Source organism: Mirounga angustirostris, unplaced genomic scaffold (assembly GCF_029215605.1).
Source record: "Mirounga angustirostris isolate CCGP_5_RB_7025 unplaced genomic scaffold, mMirAng1.0.hap1 SCAF_7, whole genome shotgun sequence".
Taxonomy (NCBI): Eukaryota; Metazoa; Chordata; class Mammalia; order Carnivora; family Phocidae; genus Mirounga; species Mirounga angustirostris.
The window spans coordinates 85,689,888-85,709,423 of NW_026991715.1; the positions used below are offsets into that span (position 1 = coordinate 85,689,888).

At 35.3% G+C, this 19,536-nt stretch overlaps 1 protein-coding gene across 9 annotated transcripts in view; it reads left to right on the top strand.

Annotated features, from left to right (window-relative positions):
* Nucleotides 1-19,536, top strand: part of FER (FER tyrosine kinase) — a 423,881-nt gene that overhangs the window by 284,986 nt on the left and 119,359 nt on the right. For all 9 annotated transcript variants that reach the window (XR_010413179.1, XM_064596457.1, XM_064596454.1 and 6 more), the window contains one exon: nt 13,661-13,784. Coding sequence is in view for 8 of the 9 variants with exons in the window: in XM_064596457.1 (XP_064452527.1) it covers nt 13,661-13,784 (124 nt within the window). In the remaining variant the exon portion in view is untranslated. The remainder of the gene's footprint in view (nt 1-13,660; nt 13,785-19,536) is intronic.

Sequence of the window (19,536 nt, forward strand, 5' to 3'; positions counted from 1 at the left end):
TTCCAAGTTTTAATGTAATGGAATTTATCCATCTTTTCCTTTAGGAATTACAGCTTTATGTGTCCTATCCCTATGGGCATATTTGTCTGTGTTATTTTCTAGAAGCTTTAGTTTTATCTTACATTTGGACATATGATTTACCTGGAATCAGTTTTTTCATCCATAGTATTGCATGCATCAGCATATATTCCTTTTTATTTCTGAGTAGCATTCCATTGTATAAATATGCAGCTATCTGTTCATTTGAGTTTTCTCCAGTTTGGGGCTGTTACAGATGACAGTGCCATAAATACATTTGTACAAATCTTTTTATAACCATGTTTTCATTTCTTTTAGGTAAATACATAGTAGTACAATTGCTAGTTCATACTATAGATGTAAGTTTAATTTTATTAGAAACTGTCGGTTTTCCAAAGTGATTATAGCATTTAACACATCTACCAACAATATATGAGAGTTTCAGTTATTCTACAACTTTGTTAGCATTTGGTGTTGTCAGGCTTTTTAATTTTAGCCATTGTAGTATGTGTCAAGTGATACCTCATTGTGATTTTCATTTGCATATCCTAATCATAAACAACATTGAACTCTTTGCATGTGCTTAAGCCTATATATTTCTTTTGATGTTTATCTTGCCCATTTTTATTGTGTTGTTTATCTTTTTGTTACTAAATTGCAGGAGTTCTTTCTATAACCTGAAATAAAGCCAGTTTTGAAAGTTTAAGCGATCTCTTGCTTAAAAATGTGGATACACTTAACACTACTGAACTGTAGACCTAAGAATAGTAAAGTTGCTACATTTGGTTATGTGTTGTTTTTAACCACATTTTTTTTTTTAATTTAAGGAGAAAGCCAGATCTATGACTTACCTATTATTCACTTTTATAATGTCTTTTGATAAGCAAAAGTTTTATTTGGTTTTAATTTGGGTGCAGTCCATTTTAATTTGCTTTCTTTTCCTTTGTTTTCCTTTATGGTTACTGCTTTTTGAGTTCTAAGAAATCTTCTCCTATATCTCCTATATTAAGATATTTTCCTACATTTCCTTCTAGGAGCTCTATACCTGAGTTCTAGAAGTCATTTGAATTAATTTTGTTTATGGTGTGAGGTAGAGATTGAACTTCTGTTTTCCCATCAATTGTCTAGCTCTTTCACTACCAGTTCTTTACAAGAATTTCCTTTCCCCATTGAATTGCTTGGTGTCTATGTGGTAAATAAGTCGGACAGATAGAGTGTGTTTGTTTCTGGGCTCTTTTCTGTCTCATTGATCTACTTGGTTATCCTGAAGCCAAAACACTTCCCTGACTACAACTTTATAGTAGTACTACTTCTCTTCCCAATTTGCTCTTTCTCAACATTTTTCTTTATTTTAGATCTTTTGCATTTCCATGAAAAATTTAGAAGCAGCTTGTAAAATTCAACCAAAAAAGCCTGCTTGGAATTTGGTTGAGATTTCATTCATTCTGTTGATCAATTTGAGGAGAATTAACTCTTAACACTCAATATTAATCTTCCATTTTATGGACTTGATGTTGTTACATTTGATTTGCACTTCTTTAATTTCTCTTAGCAATGTTTCATAGTTATCAGTATAAAATGTGTAACATACCCCTTTTTAAAATTTTTTCTAAGTATTTTGTTGGTGGTGGTGGATTTTTTTATGCTTTTACAAAGGGTATTTTTCTAATTTTGGACTATCTCTTGATTCAGCCAATACAATTCAAGGTGAATTACAGTTAAGATAACCCCAGGTGGATGAAATTATCAAGAACGACTTCAGAAAAGAAAAATCTGTCATAGAGAGAACCACTTGTACAAAGACATGTGGTTCACATAAATAATCAAGTTTTATGGTTAGTAAGTCACAAAGTCAGAAGAGATTCTGCTATAGGCTCCCTTAGATTTCTGATGAGTGATTTAAAAATTTGTATACTTTGTTCCTTGATGAGTGAGGATGGCAGTTAGGATTTGACATGAAAGTAGGGAGAGAAACAGACAATCAGACTTAGCTTTTTTTTTTTTTTAAAGATTTTATTTTTATTTATTTGACAGAGACACAGCAAGAGAGGGAACACAAGCAGGAGTGGGAGAGGGAGAAGCAGGCTTCCTGCTGAGCAGGGAGCCCGATGCAGGGCTTGATCCCTAACAGACAGTGGATTGTGGATGGAAAGGGTGGGAAGAAATTTATGTTCTCACTATATATGTGTTTCATGTGTGAATGTGATACAAGGAGAATTTAACATATGACAATATATAAATGTAACACACCACATTTACAGAAAAAAGCACCAAAATCACAGGATCATCTTTTTTTTTTTTTTTTTTTAAAGATTTTATCTATTTGACAGAGACACAGCGAGAGAGGGAACACAAGCAGGGGGAGTGGGAGAGGGAGAAGCAGGCTTCCCGCTGAGCAGGGAGCCCGATGCGGGGCTTGATCCCTAACAGACAGTGGATTGTGGATGGGAAGGGTGGGAGGAAATTTATGTTCTCACTATATATGTGTTTCATGTGTGAATGTGATACAAGGATAATTTAACATACGACAATATATAAATGTAACACACCACATTTACAGAAAAAAGCACCAAAATCACAGGATCATCTTTTTTTTTTTTTTTAAAGATTTTATCTATTTGACAGAGACACAGCGAGAGAGGGAACACAAGCAAGGGGAGTGGGAGAGGGAGAAGCAGGCGTCCCGCTGAGCAGGGAGCCCAATGCGGGGCTCGATCCCAGGATATAACCTGAGCCAAAGACAGATGCTTAATGACTGAGCCACCCAGGAGCCTCTCACAGGATCATCTTAAATGATGTAGAAATTTGACAAATTTCAGTGATTGAAAGGAAATTACCTCAAGGTAGTAAAATTATATAAAAAAGCTCTCAGCTAACATTATAATTGATGGTGAAAAACTGAAAGCTTTTCCCTAAGATCAGGAATAAGACAAAGTTGCCCACTCTTACCACTTCTGTTCAACATAGTACTAGGAGTTTTAGCCAGAGCAATTAGGCAGGAAAAAGAAAAGATATCCAAATCGGAAAGGAAGACGTAAAATCATCTCTGTTCTCAGATAACATGATCTTATTTGTAGAAAACCCTAACGATTATACACAACAAAACCTGTTAAAACTAATAAAGAAATTTAACAGAGTTGCTGGACACGAAATCAGCACTCAGAAATCAGTTGTGTTTTTATACAGTAATGAACAGTCCTAAAAGGAAATTTTTCCTTGAATCCACTTACCATAACATCAAAAAGAATAAATTATTTAGGAATAAACTTAACCAGAGAGGTAAAGGATTTGTACACTGAAAACTACAAAACAAAATTATTTAGGAATAAAATTAACCAAAGAGGTAAAGGATTTGAACACTGAAAACTGTAAAACATTGCTGAAAGAAGTTAAAGAAGACACAAATAAAAGGAATGCAGGAAAGTCATCCTACATTCATGAATTAGAAGTCTTAATATTGTTAAAATGTCCATACTACCCAAAGCCATCTCCAGATTTGATGCAGTCCCTACAAAATCCCAGTGGCATTTTTTTTTTTGCAAAAGTAGAAAAAAATTCTAAAATTTGCATGGAATCTCAAAGGATCCCGAATAGTCAAACAATCTTGATAAAGAAGTATAAAGTTGAAGGCCTCACACTTCATGATATCAAAATATATTACAAAGCTCCAATAATCAACATAGTATTATATGGCATAAAGACAGAACAATGAAACAGAATACAGATTCCAGAAATAAACCCTGGCATATACAGTCAAATGATTTTTGACAAGAGTGCCAGGAATACATAATAGAGAAAGGATAGTCTCTTTAATAAATGGTGTTGGAAATACTGGATATCCATAGGCGATAAAATGAAGAGAGACTTATCTTACACTATATAAAAATATTAACAGCATGGGTTAAAGAACTGACTATAAAACATGAAACTATAAAAATCTTATAAAAATCATAGGAGAAAATCTTCATGACATCAAAATGGGCAGTGATTTCTCAGATATGATACCACAAGTACAGGCAAAAAAAGCAAAAATAGACAAATGGGACCATATCATACATACACTGCACAGCAAAGGAAATAGTCAATAGAGTGTAAAGGTAACATATAGATTGGAAGAAAAATTTGCAAACCATTTATCAGATAAGGGGTTAGTACCCAGAATATATAAAAAAATTCTTGCAACTCAATAACAAAACAACATGTATCTTGATTAAAAAATAGGCAAAGGACTTGAATAGATACGGCTTCAGAGAAAATACACAAATGGCCAACAAGCATAGGGAAAGATGTTCGATATCAGTAATCATCAGGGAAATGCAAACAGCTGATATTACCTCACACCCATGAAGATGGCTACTATCAACCTGGAAAATAACAAGTGTTGGCAAGCATGTGGAGAATTTGGAATCCTTGTGCACTTGTTGATGTGATTATAAACTGGTGTAGCCACTATGGAAAATGGTATGGAGAGTCTTCAAAAATTAAAAATGGAACTCCAGTGTGATCCAGCAATTCATCTTCTGTGCATATATCCAAAAGAATTGAAAACAGGATCTTAAAGAGATCCTGCACACCCATGTTCATTGCAGCATTATTCACAGTAGCCTAGAGGTCAAAACAGCCTACCTGTCCATCAGTGGGTGGATGGATTAAGAAAATGTGCCATATACGTATAATGGAATGTTTTTCAGCCTTAAATAGGAAGGGAATCCTGTCCTATTCTGCAACATGGTTGAAACTTCAGGACATTAAAGTAAGTGAAGTAAGTCAGCCACAGAAAGACAAATACTGTATAATTCCACTCACATGAGGTTTTTAAAGTACTCAAAGTCACAGAAACAAAGTAGAATGGTGGTTGCCAGGGGCTGCTGGCAGAGGGAAACGGGGAGTTGGTCAATGAGTATAGAATTTCAGTCATGCAAGATGAAAAAGTTCTAGAGATCTGTTGTATAACACTGCGAGTAGAGGGCGCCTGGGTGGCTCAGTTGGTTAAGCGACTGCCTTCGGCTCAGGTCATGATCCTGGAGTCCCAGGATCGAGTCCCGCATCGGGCTCCCTGCTCAGCAGAGAGTCTGCTTCTCCCTCTGACCCTCCCCCCTCTCATGCTCTCTCTATCTCATTCTCCCTCTCAAATAAATAAATAAAATCTTTAAAAAAAAAAAAAAACACTGCGAGTAGAGTTAACAATATACTGTACACTTAAAGTTGTTAAGAGGTAAGTTTACGGTATGTGTTTTTTACCACAACTTTTTTTTTAATTAGCATATAATGTATTATTTGTTTCAGGGGTACAGGTCTGTGATTCATCAGTCTTACACAATTCACAGCGCTCACCATAGTACATACCCTCCCCAATGTCTATCATCCAACCACTCCATCCCTCCCACCTCCCACCACTCCAGCAACCTCAGTTTGTTTCCTGAGATTAAGAGTCTCTTATGGTTTGTCTCCCTCTCTGGTTTCATCTTGTTTCATTTTTCCCTCCCTTCCCCTATGATCCTCTGTTTTGTTTCTCAAATTCCTCATATCAGTGAGATCATATGATACTTGTCTTTCTCTGATTATTTTGCTTAGCATAATACCCTCTAGTTCCACCCACATCGTTGCAAATGGCAAGATTTCATTTTTTGATGGCTGCGTAATATTCCTGTGTGTGTGTGTGTGTGTGTGTGTATACACACACCACATCTTTATCCATTCATCTGTCGATGGACATCTGGGCTCTTTCCATAGTTTGGCTATTGTGGACATTGCTGCTATAAACATCGGGGTGCACGTACCCCTTCGGATCACTACATTTGTATCTTTGGGGTAAATACCCAGTAGTGCAATTGCTGGGTTGTAAGGTAGCTCTATTTTCAACTTTTTGAGGAATCTCCATACTGTTTTCCAGAGTACCACAACCTTTTAAAAAGTGAAAAAGGATTTATTCTGACTTTTTTCTTAACACTGACATTTCCAGCTCTTTGCTGCAATGTGTTCTTTAAAAGTATATTTTAAAGTAATATTTTTGTAATCTGATAGAAAGTTTCATAATTGGTGAATGTATTTGTGCTCTAAACCTTTGCATAAATTAAATTCTAACTATAACCAACAAAAACTGTGTAAATATGAACATGTAAATATACATTTCTGATCATTTTAAATAATATTATGTAATAGGTCTTACAAAGTCGTCATTGATAGCACTGATTTGGAGACCTTACTGTCCCTAAAATATCTAGCCTATGATAAATTCAGCTTCTAAAAATATTTTTAGCTTTTATAAACCTATTTCTCCTATTAAATTTAAATGTATTTTTGCATGTGTCTTTTTATCCCATATCTCTTTAAAAATCTATCTAAGGAAGCATGAATTGATGCCTTCTTTTTTTTCTCTGCAGGTTTTCCTATAGCAGATAAAGGCATCAAAACAAGCATTCCACTGATTTTTTTTAAATGCCATTGTAGCATCTAAGTATTTGTAGTGTGTTCCAGGAGGCTTTAGAGCTAACATATTCTATACCTGATTTTCCTGTCCATTCTTGTCTTTACACTCTACATCAAAGACAGCTTTGAGAGACAGAGGAAGCCACAAAATGGAAAAGAGAGTAGTTTGGCATTGAGGAGAGAGACAGACAGTGGAACTTCTTTGCCTTGGTGGCAGTGTGTTGTGGGTGGAAAGGTGGCAGGGGATTCACGATCCCACTATATGTATTTGTGTGTGTGTATGTTTGTAAGTCTTAGGAATAAAATTAGTTGGTGAATCTACCTCTCTAGCTTCCTCCTTGAGCATTAGAACATGTCACTATTGAGCTCTGTTGCAATAAACACATAGTAAAAAGTAAAATCTTGGTTGAAAGTAGACAAAGCAACCATAGGAATCATTTAAATGAAAGGGACTACAGCTGTATGGAATACTGAGCAATAAATATTTTAAAACAAGAGTCGGCAAACTTTTTCTATAAAGAGCCAGATAGTAAAATGTTTAGGCTTTGAGGGCCATACAATCTCTATTGCAACTCTGCTGTCATAGCATGAAAGCATTTATAGATAATATGTAAGGAATGAATGTGGTAGTTTTCCAGTAAAGCTTTATTTAAAAAAACAAAAAACAAAAACAAGCAAAAAGCTGGTTTTGGCCTCCAGAGAGAGTTTGCAAACACTTACCCTAGAATTTTAATAGTATCACCAAAATCACCACCATAAAATAAAAGGTAAATTGAGCTCCCTCCTCCGTAATGTGAAAAAGCTGATTATGTCCCAAGGGCCTTCTACTACTGACATTCTGAGAGTTTGTGAAAGTTGACTCTGGCATCTATTGTGGCAATTCATATAATGTCTGGCAAGATTACAGCTGGTGCTCCTTGAACCAGCAAGTTAAACATACTGTGAAATGTACTCCTTTATTTCATAGAACTGTTATCATGATTGCTATTGAGTTATGTTCTCAAAGAGCACCTGCAAAGGAGAAATGCAAAAGGTTCCCACTATTCTGCAGTGTTAGCAGAACATGGCTATTAAGGAACTTTGTTGGAAAAGACTGATGTCATGTATTAACCCAAATTGGGAAAACCATACACTCAGCTTTGCATTTGGCCTAGCTGAATGATGTTACTTAGGTAGCAAGCTGTTCTGTAAGTGCTGCTTTAAAAAGAAAATGGAATCAGGAGAGCTAGTGTATTCTTGTAGTGATTTTCAGTTATTCATTTTTTCATCTTACTCATCTTCGCAAACTGACCCATTTCTAGCTTATTACTGAGTCTGTTCAGATCTAGTGCTTTAGTCTTCACTTGGATAGTTCTTAATATAAGCCCTCAGCACCTCGACTGACAACTAGAGCATCCTCCTGCCTAATCTCCTTCTGTGTTGTCCATCCCACCTGAGTATACCTTATATGCAGCGTTTTCTTCTTTAAGAACATGTTTTGGCTTATCTCCTATTATATAAAGTCTATTCTGTATTGGGGCGCCTGGGTGGCTCAGTCAGTTAAAGAGTCTGTCTTCGGCTCACGTCATGATCCCAGGGTCCTCAGATCGAGCTCCGCATCGGGCTCCCTGCCTAGCTTCTCCCTCTCCTTCTGCCCCTCCCCCTGTTCCTGATCTCTCTCTCTCTCTCTCAAATAAATAAAGTCTTTAAAAAATAATAAAAAATAAAATCTTTTCTGTGTTTCACAGAGAACAGGTTGTATCACCATTCAATGTTTATGATTATCATACATATTTTTCCCCTAATTTTTGATGGTCCAGCTAACTCTCATCACTACAGGTTAACTCTCATCACTACAGGTTAAAGAGAAAAAGTTGATTTTTTAAAAAATAAAAACTCTGAACAATGACAGAAATGGGGCCTCCAAAATAGCTCCCTACAACTTAATAGTTGCTTTATTATCCTATTTAAATTTCCAAGTGAACACAATTAAACCAAACTTGTCAGGAATAAATTTATATCCTAAAAAACAAGGGTAATGAATTATGTATTTTATATATCACTAGGGACTGAGATCTCTTAATAAACTTTGAAGTTATTTGAAGATAAATTAAGACCTCTACATGATTCAGTGACATGTGTGTGTGTATGTTTGTAAGTCTTAGGAATAAAATTAGTTGGTGAATCTACCTCTCTAGCTTCCTCCTTGAGCATTAGAACATGTCACTATTGAGCTCTGTTGCAATAAACACATAGTAAAAAGTAAAATCTTGGTCGAAAGTAGACAAAGCAACCATAGGAATGCTGAGTGATTATCCCTTTTCTCCAATAACAAATTGATAAATTAGTGTTCTTATTTATATAATAATCTCTCTGAGTTTGTTGAATGTGATCAGTTCCTCACCATCCCATGAATACTGAAAGAACAGGTAAGATCAAATTTCCACAGCATAGAGTAAGAAATCTTTTGAGAAAGTACTGTTGAGAATAACAGCCTTCTATCCTCCTACTAAAGGTTGGCTGCAAGCAATAAGAAGCACTTCTATTTATTGTTTCCTACTTGTTCCAGACATATAATATATATTACCTTTTAAAATTCTCAAATAATCTTCTAATACAAATATCTATCCATTAGGAACCTTTGTGTTGGTAGTACAGAAGTTGTATTAAAAATTACAGAGATTTGGGGCGCCTGGGTGGCTCAGTCCGTTAAGTGTCTGACTCTTGGTTTCAGCTCAGGTCATGATCTCAGGGTCTTGAGATCAAGCCCCACGCGGGCTCCGCACTCAGCAGGAGCTCTGCTTGAGGCTCTCTGCCTCACCCTCTGCCTCTCCCCCAGTCATGGGTATGCTCTCTCTCTCTCTCAAAAGATATTTAAAAAAAAAAAATTTTATTAGTTCACTTAATTGAAGAATCTAGAAGGAAGTCACTGTTCAGGCAGTGTTTGATCCAGTGGCTCAAACATATCGCCAGAAACCATTCTCTTTCCTTCTCTATTTTCTGCTTTCCATGATGATTGCTTCACCCCTAGTCTGCCAGTCCTCATGATGCTACATGCTATCTTGTGTACTTCCAGTGGCAGAGAATGCTTCTTTCCTGGTGCGTCTCTCAAAAACCAAAGTTTCTTTCCCCTCTTAAGCATCTCCTTATATCTCAGTGGCCCAAATTAAGCCATGTGCCTATCCCTGAACCAGTCACTTGGGCAGGGGAATGGGCTTCATTCATTGCGTGAAGCCAATCTAGGGCCACCTTTCTTGTTGAGGGGGAGGTGAATACTTTCCAAAATGGGAGAAGGGCAGGAATTTGAGGTGAGTAAGGGAAAATAGATACGTGACAAACAACCTGTCTTCTTTAGATGCAAAATAGCTTGAGCAAAAATAAGAAGTAGGAGTAGTATTGTGTGTATGACTTTCTAGGCAGGGACTTAGTGTTTTAGATACATTTTAGTCTTCAAAACCATCTTGAGAAATAAATGGAATTAATCCTTGTTTTAAAGAAGTTTAGAAAGATTAGGGATGCCTGGGTGGCTCATTTGGTTAAACGTCTGCCTTCGGCTCAGGTCGTGATCTTGGGGCCCTGGGATCGAGCCCCGCATTGGGCTCCCTGCTCAGCGGGGGATCTGCTTCTCCCTCTCCTTCTGCCCTCCCCCTGCATTTGTGCTCTCTCTCTCTCTCTCAAATAAGTAAATACAAAAAAAAAAAAAAAGAAATTAACTTACCCGAGGCCACATAGGTAATGGGACCTAGGTCAGTCTGACTTCAGTATCCATGCTCTTTTCATGATGTCGTGCTATCTCCCTAGTAAACTAAAAATTGACTATAAAAACATATTAAGTATCGTCTTAGAAATCTATCACTGGTGAAGAATTCTAGAAAATAATCCATCCTGTTTTGGTTTAATGTACAATGTACCTATATAGAAATAATCCTTGTTGAGACAGATTTACAAAATGGGAATTAATATCTTGTTTTGCCCACTTTGAACACCAAGATCCTTATGATAGTGGTCAGGTATGGTATATGCACATATACATACATGCGTACACATATAAACATATGTGTTGTATATATGATCGTGTATATCACAAATTCTAAGAGAGGTTCTTTAACTTGGCACTTAATGAAAGCAGCAGGGGAATGAGTTCAAAGGAAGAGACACTATCCTCTACAATAACTGACAGTGAATACTAAAAACTGTCATCTGATGTCACTCTCCAATTGTTCTTCACTTAATGGTAATAATAAAGTATTGTGCCTAGGGGAACATTTCTGGCCCAGTCTGAATTATTTCCTGGGTGACCTACTGCTAGTCTCATACTCTGTCCCCTGGGGAGTTTACTTCTTGCTTCTGGGTTCTTACTGCTTACACTTGCCCAAGGCTCAGGCTTTCAGTACTGAATCACAATTATTTAACTTTTATTGAAGTCTTTGCTTCTCTGCAGTGTTCTGCAAGAAGCTGACTAGGGCTGTGGGGTGGTGCAGCTTTCCTCCTTAAGATCATTCTGTCTGTGTCTTGAATAACTATGAGTTGGAAATAAATTTAAAATTTACTTTAATAATTTAATGATTTCAAGCAAGAAATTTCTCTAAGGCAGAAATATTGTTGGATTAACTAAGAGGCAGTCAGACAATCCTTCATCTGTATCTTTGGCTTGTCTCAGTATTTGGAAATAGCTATATGTCATTCTACTTTCTAGTGCTTTACCTTTATTGACCTGGCTTCACTTTTCAGGCAATTTGTAATTCTATTTAAATGTTGTCTTTTCTTTATTATATTATGCATTTGTTGTTTTACAGTTTTATCTACCAGGGATTGCTTCTTTGCAAATCATTTTTTTAAAAGATGTAGTTTTTAAGGCATTAGTGTTAAGAAGCATCTATCAAAATGAGCTTACTCTTAAATGCGCTAAGTTTTATTGATGGAATTTAAAGAATTTTATGGCACCCATCGGTGCCATTGATAAGAAATGTAATATCCTTTTCTCAACACTGTTTTAACATTTGACAAGTACTTGAAAAGCAAAGTTCTCACCATTGGAGAGGGACTAGGGAAGAAATGTAAAAAGTAATGAAAATGATTCTTGTCTTCATGGGAAGCTTAGAAGCTGCAAGAAGAGATACACATTGTTTTTACTCACTCATTCAAGAGATGTTTATTGAGGTATTATTACATGCTAGACACAGTGTGGTAACCTCTGAAATTATAATAATGAGCAGCAGAGGTACAATTCTTTTCCTAGGGTTTACCATTTGGGGCAGGGGTTAAGGGGTAAAGGAGGATTCACTGAAGGAGTAAATTTTTAAAAAGAACAGGAGGCAGATGGAAAAGTGCTGAAAACGAGCTAACTTTGGAAAGAAATATTAGGATTTCACAGAACACTGAGGTTATGTCATAGGCTGCTTTAAATCAAATTCCAGAAAAGCTCTTTTCATTTGAAAACTATTCCAGAGCTCAAACAAAATGCTATGTGGTTGCAAGACCAGGAATCTGCACTTCTTCTGAAATAGGCGCCAACATATATCTAACAAAGAATTAATATATATGAATATTGGACCAAGTAATAACTTGAACTAAATATTGATTTCAAGTCCACTGAATTGGTATACCTATTAAAGTAGAGAAATCAGTGGTTAGTTTTGCTGTTTACTGTTGCTTGAGTGTGTTTTGTTCAGAAAATTAAGTTAAGCTTGATGGAGACTGTTTCAATAATCTTCCTAGTAATTGAATGCATTTGATATTCTCTTTAAAAGAACAGAAAAAAGAAATTATCTGACACCGTTAAGATTATTTTTAAGCATATAGCTGTTGATTTTGTAAATGGCCCACCTAAATTTGCCTAACACTTGATTTGTGAATAAGAGAAGAAGTTAGAGAAAGATAACATTATAAGTAGAGTTAGGCAAGAGTTTATTTTCCAGGTACTCTCATTAAAGAAAAAGCCATTAAGTCTTCAGCTCTAGAGTTGTTCTATTTAAGGAAGCCTGGATCCCTGGTGAAGAGGATTACAAAATTCAGGAAATGGCAATTAAAATGCTAATCCCTCTTGCAAAATTCTGGTTTAGAATCTGAGGGTCTAATAGAAAGTGGGAATGATTGTTTTGAGAGAACATTCATTCTAATATATTTAACTTTTTAAAAAAAATACAATTACACTCTATACTAACAAGGAAGAATAATCAAGTCTTCTTATAGCCTTTAATGCGATGTGAAGAATGAATGCACAGTTGAAGGTCGACAGTATTTTAATATGGTTGAGATGGGTGATAGATGGCTCTTCAGCTTTGGAAATAGTGCTTCTAAAAAAACTGAATTGTGAATTTCATTTAATTTTATTCAATTTAAAATGGATATGATTGAGTTACTAGAAAATTTTAAACATGTGTGAAACAGCGTAGGCATATGAATATTCTGTTTCAACTATAAATTTATGAAACCTAAATACAGATCAAATATTTGAGATGTCCCACAAAATGTAAAATAAACAACATATTTTGAAGACTTAGGATGATAAAATGTAAAATATTTCCACTATAATTTTGTAATGATACATACTGGTATAATATATTTTGGATATATTGGGCTAAAGAAAAAATATATTATTAAAATGAATTTCACCTTTTTGTTGTTGTTACTTTTCCAAATGTGGCTACCAGAAAATTGAAAGTTACTGTGTGTTACATTTCTTTTGGACCATGCTGATTTAAAGAGTTGCTCTAAGACATCACTGAAATCCATTTGATGCCCAAAATGCAATCTGGCTCAGCAATTAAATCCTATCAAAACCATAGCTCCCCCCCTCTGGCTCTACCATCAGTGACTTAATTATCATAAGCAGTCACTGAATCTGATAACTAATTTGATCTCATCTACATTTTAAACTCATAATAGTTATAATCTTTTATTTGGTATTAGAGAAAATAAAATTTCACAGAAAATTTGGGCCAGGTAAATCGGTGAGAAATTGCAACAGAGGAATTGTATGATTTTGTTTGAGTATTATCATGTGTTAGATAATACACAGTGTGAAGCACTTAAATTACTTAAACTGTATCTGGGTAAGTTTATGGTATCTGTTTTCTAATAGATGTGTTCTTTCATCTTTTGCTTTATCCTCACCTCAAACAAAATTGGCAGAAAGCATGGTCGAATGTGTAATTCTTTCAGTTTTGTCAGGTATCTCTAATAGGCAGTACATCCTGATGATATTTCATTGTTCATCTGTCAATTCTTCTAGGAGGTGATTTCCTGTCCTTTCTGAGAAAGAAGAAGGATGAAATAAAGCTCAAACAATTAGTGAAATTTTCACTAGATGCTGCTTCTGGTATGTCCTATCTCGAGAGTAAAAACTGTATACACAGGTAAGGAGGACATTTTTTTAAACATTTTCTGGTTGTATCAACAGAACGCTAGAGAAGTGACATATTTGCTGCAATATAGCAATGAAGTTCTTTCATAAAACTTACATATTTTCTTGTTGGTTTTCGTGTTTTGTGGGAAAGCCTTCTTTGATAGTTGGTTATATAGTTTATAGAAACACTTGTTTTCTCTTACCTGAGATAAGTACACCTCATTAGACAATGAGCTACTTCCTGATTAAAATCTGTTGTATTATAATCATGAATGACATATTGATAAGATGTACCACAAGTTAGTCATATAATTAGCTACAGTCTTATAGCCAAATAGGATTGTTTCATCTGCTCCCTATTCTCATTTTGTGAAGAAATTACTTAAAAAGTCTTGGAAGAGCATAATAGTAAAACAACAATTCATGACAGTGAATTGGCCAAGGGTAGAAGATATTAGCATAATAGTTATTTCAAGGGAGATTTAGAAAACTTGTCTAATTACTTTAAGAGCAGTGACTTGGTTGTAATGCTTTTATAGATTGTGGTTTTAGTTGCTTGTAGCTGAAAATGTTCTTTATTGCTAAATGTCGGTACAACTTAAGATGTCTTGCTGAATTCATGTGAGAGCCTAAATATGGCTAAGTGTACATAAGCAAAATGAAGTGGGGGCATTGATGCAGTTTTTATTCACTGGTAACAGCAGGTAATACTATTTAACATGGGGCAGAGTTCATTGTCAGATTGAACGATTATGGACTTTATCTAAATTGGTTCAGTTATGGATGTTTGTTTTTCTCTGATGTATTTCATTATGCAGGTTTTGATTTAACATTCTGGTAAAATTGTATAATGTGTAATTATATAGCAGAACAAAAGTACCTTCACCTGAAATATATATTGATTTGATCTCAGATGTCCCATCTGCCCCACCCCCCACCCCCCACCCCCTGTCTCCATTTTTGAGTTGGGCCAAGAAAGAATTTAGAGCCAAACTCTCAAGTAAAAAAGAGTTTAATAGCAATGAAAGCAAAAGCACACTCTCAAGGTGGACGAGCGGGCAGACCCAGAGACGGCAGCTGCACCAGGGACCAGGGTGGTCTTTCTTTTTTATGCTCGCAAGAGTTATGGGCTGGTCCTCTGACTAGGGTTGCCTCCAATCATCTAAGGTCTCCTCCTAATAAAGAGGGGGAGTTTTGGTCCTATATGGCCCTTATCTGAACTGTCACAGAGCCATACCTCTGCAAGGGGAGTGGGGGGGTAGTCAAGACCACAATGCAAATGTGTTCTCATGAAGCTATAGGTTATTGTAGGGCAGCACTTACAGGGAAGAGTACATGCGTGTGCCCTCTGGCTGAAACTTGGTTTCCACCCTTCTTAACAGACGAAAATAGCTGTTACCTGCTCATGTCTGGCTAACTATCTGCTTTATCAAACTGATTATTTAGTTTTCCAAAAAATTTTGCCACATTTTCAATTTTATTCTAAAACTGAAATCATGGCTTGTGTTTCCAATATAGCTCAATGGTCACCTATATTTTAAAATACCTTTCAGTAGAGATATTGTATTTCTGGAAATGAAGAAAACTAAAACTTAGCCACTGTCCTTGTATTTTTGTTTTACTTTCTATGACTAGAGATCAAATCACATTATAATAAGATATTTTTATTTTATTTTTTTTTAATTCAGGTTTTTTTCTTTAATTTAAATTCAATTAGCCAACACATAGTACATCATTAGTTTCAGATGTAGTGTTCAACAATTCATCATTTGGGTGTAACACCCAGTGCTCATCACATCACATGCCCTCCTTAATGCCCATCACCCAATTACCCCATCCCCCTACCCCCCTCCCCTTCAGCAACCCTCAATTTGTTTCCCAGAGTCGAGAGTTTCTCATGGTTTGTCTCCTCTGATTTCTTCCCATTCAGTTTTCCCTTCTGTCCCTTACGGTCCTCTGCACTGTTTTTTATATTCTGCATATGCGTGAAACTATGTAATAATTATCTTTCTCCGATTTTTAAAGATTTTTAAAAAGTATTTGATTTTGGGCAAGAATTGCATTATTAATTTCATTAGAAGAAAACAGTTTTGTTAAAAGTAACAATGAAGGGTTTTGTTCTTCATTTATAGAAAATCTATAATTTTGGCTGCTCAGGTTTTAAAGCTACTTCAGGCACCAGATTCTCTACTGTAGTTACTCATTTTGTCTCAGATTTTATTTTTCAAATCATTAGACTATAGCTTTAAATTACAATGAATAAACCACATTGAAACTACTTAATTAATTGTCAGTTACCAGTACCAGTCTTTAATTTCTGTTGCCTCCTGGTTGAGGGAATTGTTTCAATTTCTTGCTACTTTTGTAGTGATTGCTTTTCTTGCAAATGGATGACTGTATTTTTTTAAATGCTGTGTCATCAGAATTGAAATGATTCAAAGTTGTAGAGATAGCCTCTAAAAATTTATCCCACTCACCGAATCATAACATTACCTGCTGTAATGTTATTTTTCCATTTTCCTTGTTAAGAATTTTTATGCATTCACAAATTTTTGAATGTCAACCCTTGCTTGAGCACGTATTCTAGAAGGTTGTACCTATTCCTGTACTATTTGCCTGTGGGGAAGGTTCCTGATTGAATAACTTAAACAATATCACTGAGAGCAGGTTTGACAAATAGATTTCAGTGCCAATTTTCAGTGATTGGTAGTGGCTTTCTGTGTTGTGTATTGAGAAAGATTCCAGGATCAGTGACAAAGAGTCCATTGATTGATCAGTCACATCTGTTAGGGCACTGATAAGCATTAACACACAAGCCCCAAATTTGTCATCCATGGCATAGAATATTTTCTTTTTGTCTTTATTTTAATAAATGCTTTTCTTTTTTCTATGATTTTCCTTATTCGCCATATAAAGCAACAATGTAATGTTTTCTGACCAACACTTCCACTGATTTCTTCTAAACTATCTGCTATTCTGATTTTCCCTGTTGATCCTGATTAGTGGATGAATTTTATACCTCCAGCCAGTGGTCTTTCGTTACTCTTGAAATTTATGTAAATGCTCTTTTGGATGAATTCATTTTCTTTTTCTTTGCATTTCAGTACCTCACCAATACATGACACTATGTTGAAAAAATAAAATATTCTTTGTGTTGAATTTTTTATAGAAGTGAATTGTACCATAGAACCCTCTTCCTATGTGTCATCCTATAGAACTATTTCTGTGGTAGTAATAGTAATTGCAATGGATTTCAATTGATTTATAGTTAAAAGATGCACTCAAGACATGTTACGTGTTTTTTCTCCTAAGAAATACCAAAATATAAATATAAATATATAGTATTCATTACAGTGAAAAGCATTTTTCCTCATTGGAAATGAGGAAATTCATTTTAAAAATTGATTAATCTGAACATGATCGAAAGTTTCAATTTTCAAGTAGTGAAGAAAGACACCCAGCCCTATTCTTGACATCCCCAAATATTACTAAAAATATATGCATGTCTATGAATTATGAAGTCTTTGTCCCACAGATCAAAGCAAAAATTTTTAATGTGCTTTAAATTTTATATGAACTTACATATTTTATCCTGTTCAGTGATTAGAAGTTCCTAGAATGCAGTACCTGAAAATATTTCTAATTGTGTCTCATCAAAATAGTATCTTAAGTTTGGGGGGACACATTTTCTTTCTTTAGCTTTGTTTTGTTGTTTTGATTACTATGAGAAGAGCAGAGCAATGTTTTGTTATAGATAAACAAGTATGACAGCTATAAAATGGAAACAAGTAATTGCATGAAGAAATGGCCTGCTTTTGGAAAATATTCTTGTAATTTCCATTTAACTTCCCGAAGGGTTCTCTTGATACTCTTAAGTTTCTAATTGAAACTATTTCTGTTTATAGCTAGTGAATTGCTGGATATTTTGTGTTTAGTTGTAATCAACTGCATTTTCTTTATAATTATTCTGTAGACCAATGTGAGATTTTCTTTCCTACTTGTACCTTATAAAGATTTGAAGTATACTGATAAACTTTGGGCTGTGTGTGTGTTTACTTAAAATGGTATGGGGCGCCTGGGTGGCTCAGTCGGTTAAGCGACTGCCTTCAGCTCAGGTCATGATCCCGGAGTCTCGGGATCGAGTGCCGCATCGGGCTCCCTGCTCAGCGGGGAGCCTGCTTCTCCCTCTGCCTGTCACTCCCCCTGCTTGTGCTCTCTCTTTCTCTGTCAAGCAAATAAATAAAATCTTAAAAAAAAAAAAAGGTTGTTAGATGTCACTCTAGAAAAAGCATTAAACCTGATTAATTTTGATGTTAAGTAGATTGAAGCTTGACATTATACTAGGTATAAGTGGGAGTGACATTTACGGTTTTATTGCTGAGGAATCTTACTGGAAGATTTATTTTTATTTGGGTTTATTTCTAAAAGTTGGCTTTCTGCCGTGTTCTTTGGTGTCTGTGGAAAGTAAAGAAAGGATAAGCTTTTGATTGGTATGTGTTTGTGTTAAAGACCAATCTGTGGGGAATTTTGGAAGCATTTCTTAATTTCATGATATTCTGTGTTAAAACCAGAAAAGGTGTTTTTGGAGAGATGCTTGTAGAAAATGATTTTACTTTTCTAATTTTAAATCTTGGACTGATTTCTCTTTATTTTTGGTTGCTTTACTGCAATGATGTTTTGTTGTTACGGAGTAAGGCTAATAACTCTACAAATTAAAGCCCATAAGATCAGATTTATTGTTTAATAAGGGTTTTGCTTATCCACTGAGAATGAAGATATTTCCAGCACTTCACAAATGTGAACAGTTGCCTACTCTGTGCCAGGCTGATGTCAACAAGAATCATTGTCCCTGCCATCAGGTAGATGTAACACAAAATAATAATTATGCAAAGAGATAATCAAGTTAGTGATAATATGTGCAGAATGCCATGAGAGTAATATTAAGAGGGTCTAATATGACCTTTTAATATGGGGGTTATGGTGGGAGTAATCAGGGCTATGGTGAGATAAGTCCGTAATTGCAGAAGATACTGTTTGGGTGAGACTTGGTAGGTGGGTGTGTTGCTGAATAAAAGGGGAAAGAATATTCCAGCTGAAGGAAGGTTGAAAGCAAAACATAACAATGTTTTTCATGAGAGCAGGACTTAATCATGAAACTCTAAAGAGTTCAATATTATCCCATATCAGAATGGGAAGTCCAAAGGACGGAGCCAGGTAAACAGGGTCATTCTCACCATGGGCCATTTAATTTGGCTAAACTGCAGGAGTATCTAGCTATACATTGGGATGATTTTTAAAAAGTTAAAATGCTGTGGTTTTTAACTGGAAAAGAAAAGTAATTTGAACAAAATTTACAAAACCCTGAAAAATGAATAATCTTAGGAAAAGGAGTAGGAATGGGACCAATTTTATTTTTAAATTTCATTAGAAAAACTAATTTAGGAAAGCTAAGGTTGTCCAGAAAGAAACAATATTACATTTCACTTAAATATATTATAGAAAGAGATTGTTTGACCCAGTGATTTCTGATGAGGCTAAGGAATGTGTTCTTTTTAAGATAAATGTAAGATGCTGCTTCTGTCTCATTTTAAATTTTTTGTGATTTCATACTTTATGTAGCTAAAGATTTGGGTATGATATTGATCATCTACATTTTTCCAGTGATCATCTACATTTTTCCAGTTTTTCTCTCTCTTTTTTTTTTTTAAACTACAGCTGATAACCTAGCATTTGAGCTCTCCCTCTGCTTTCAGTGTACTGAA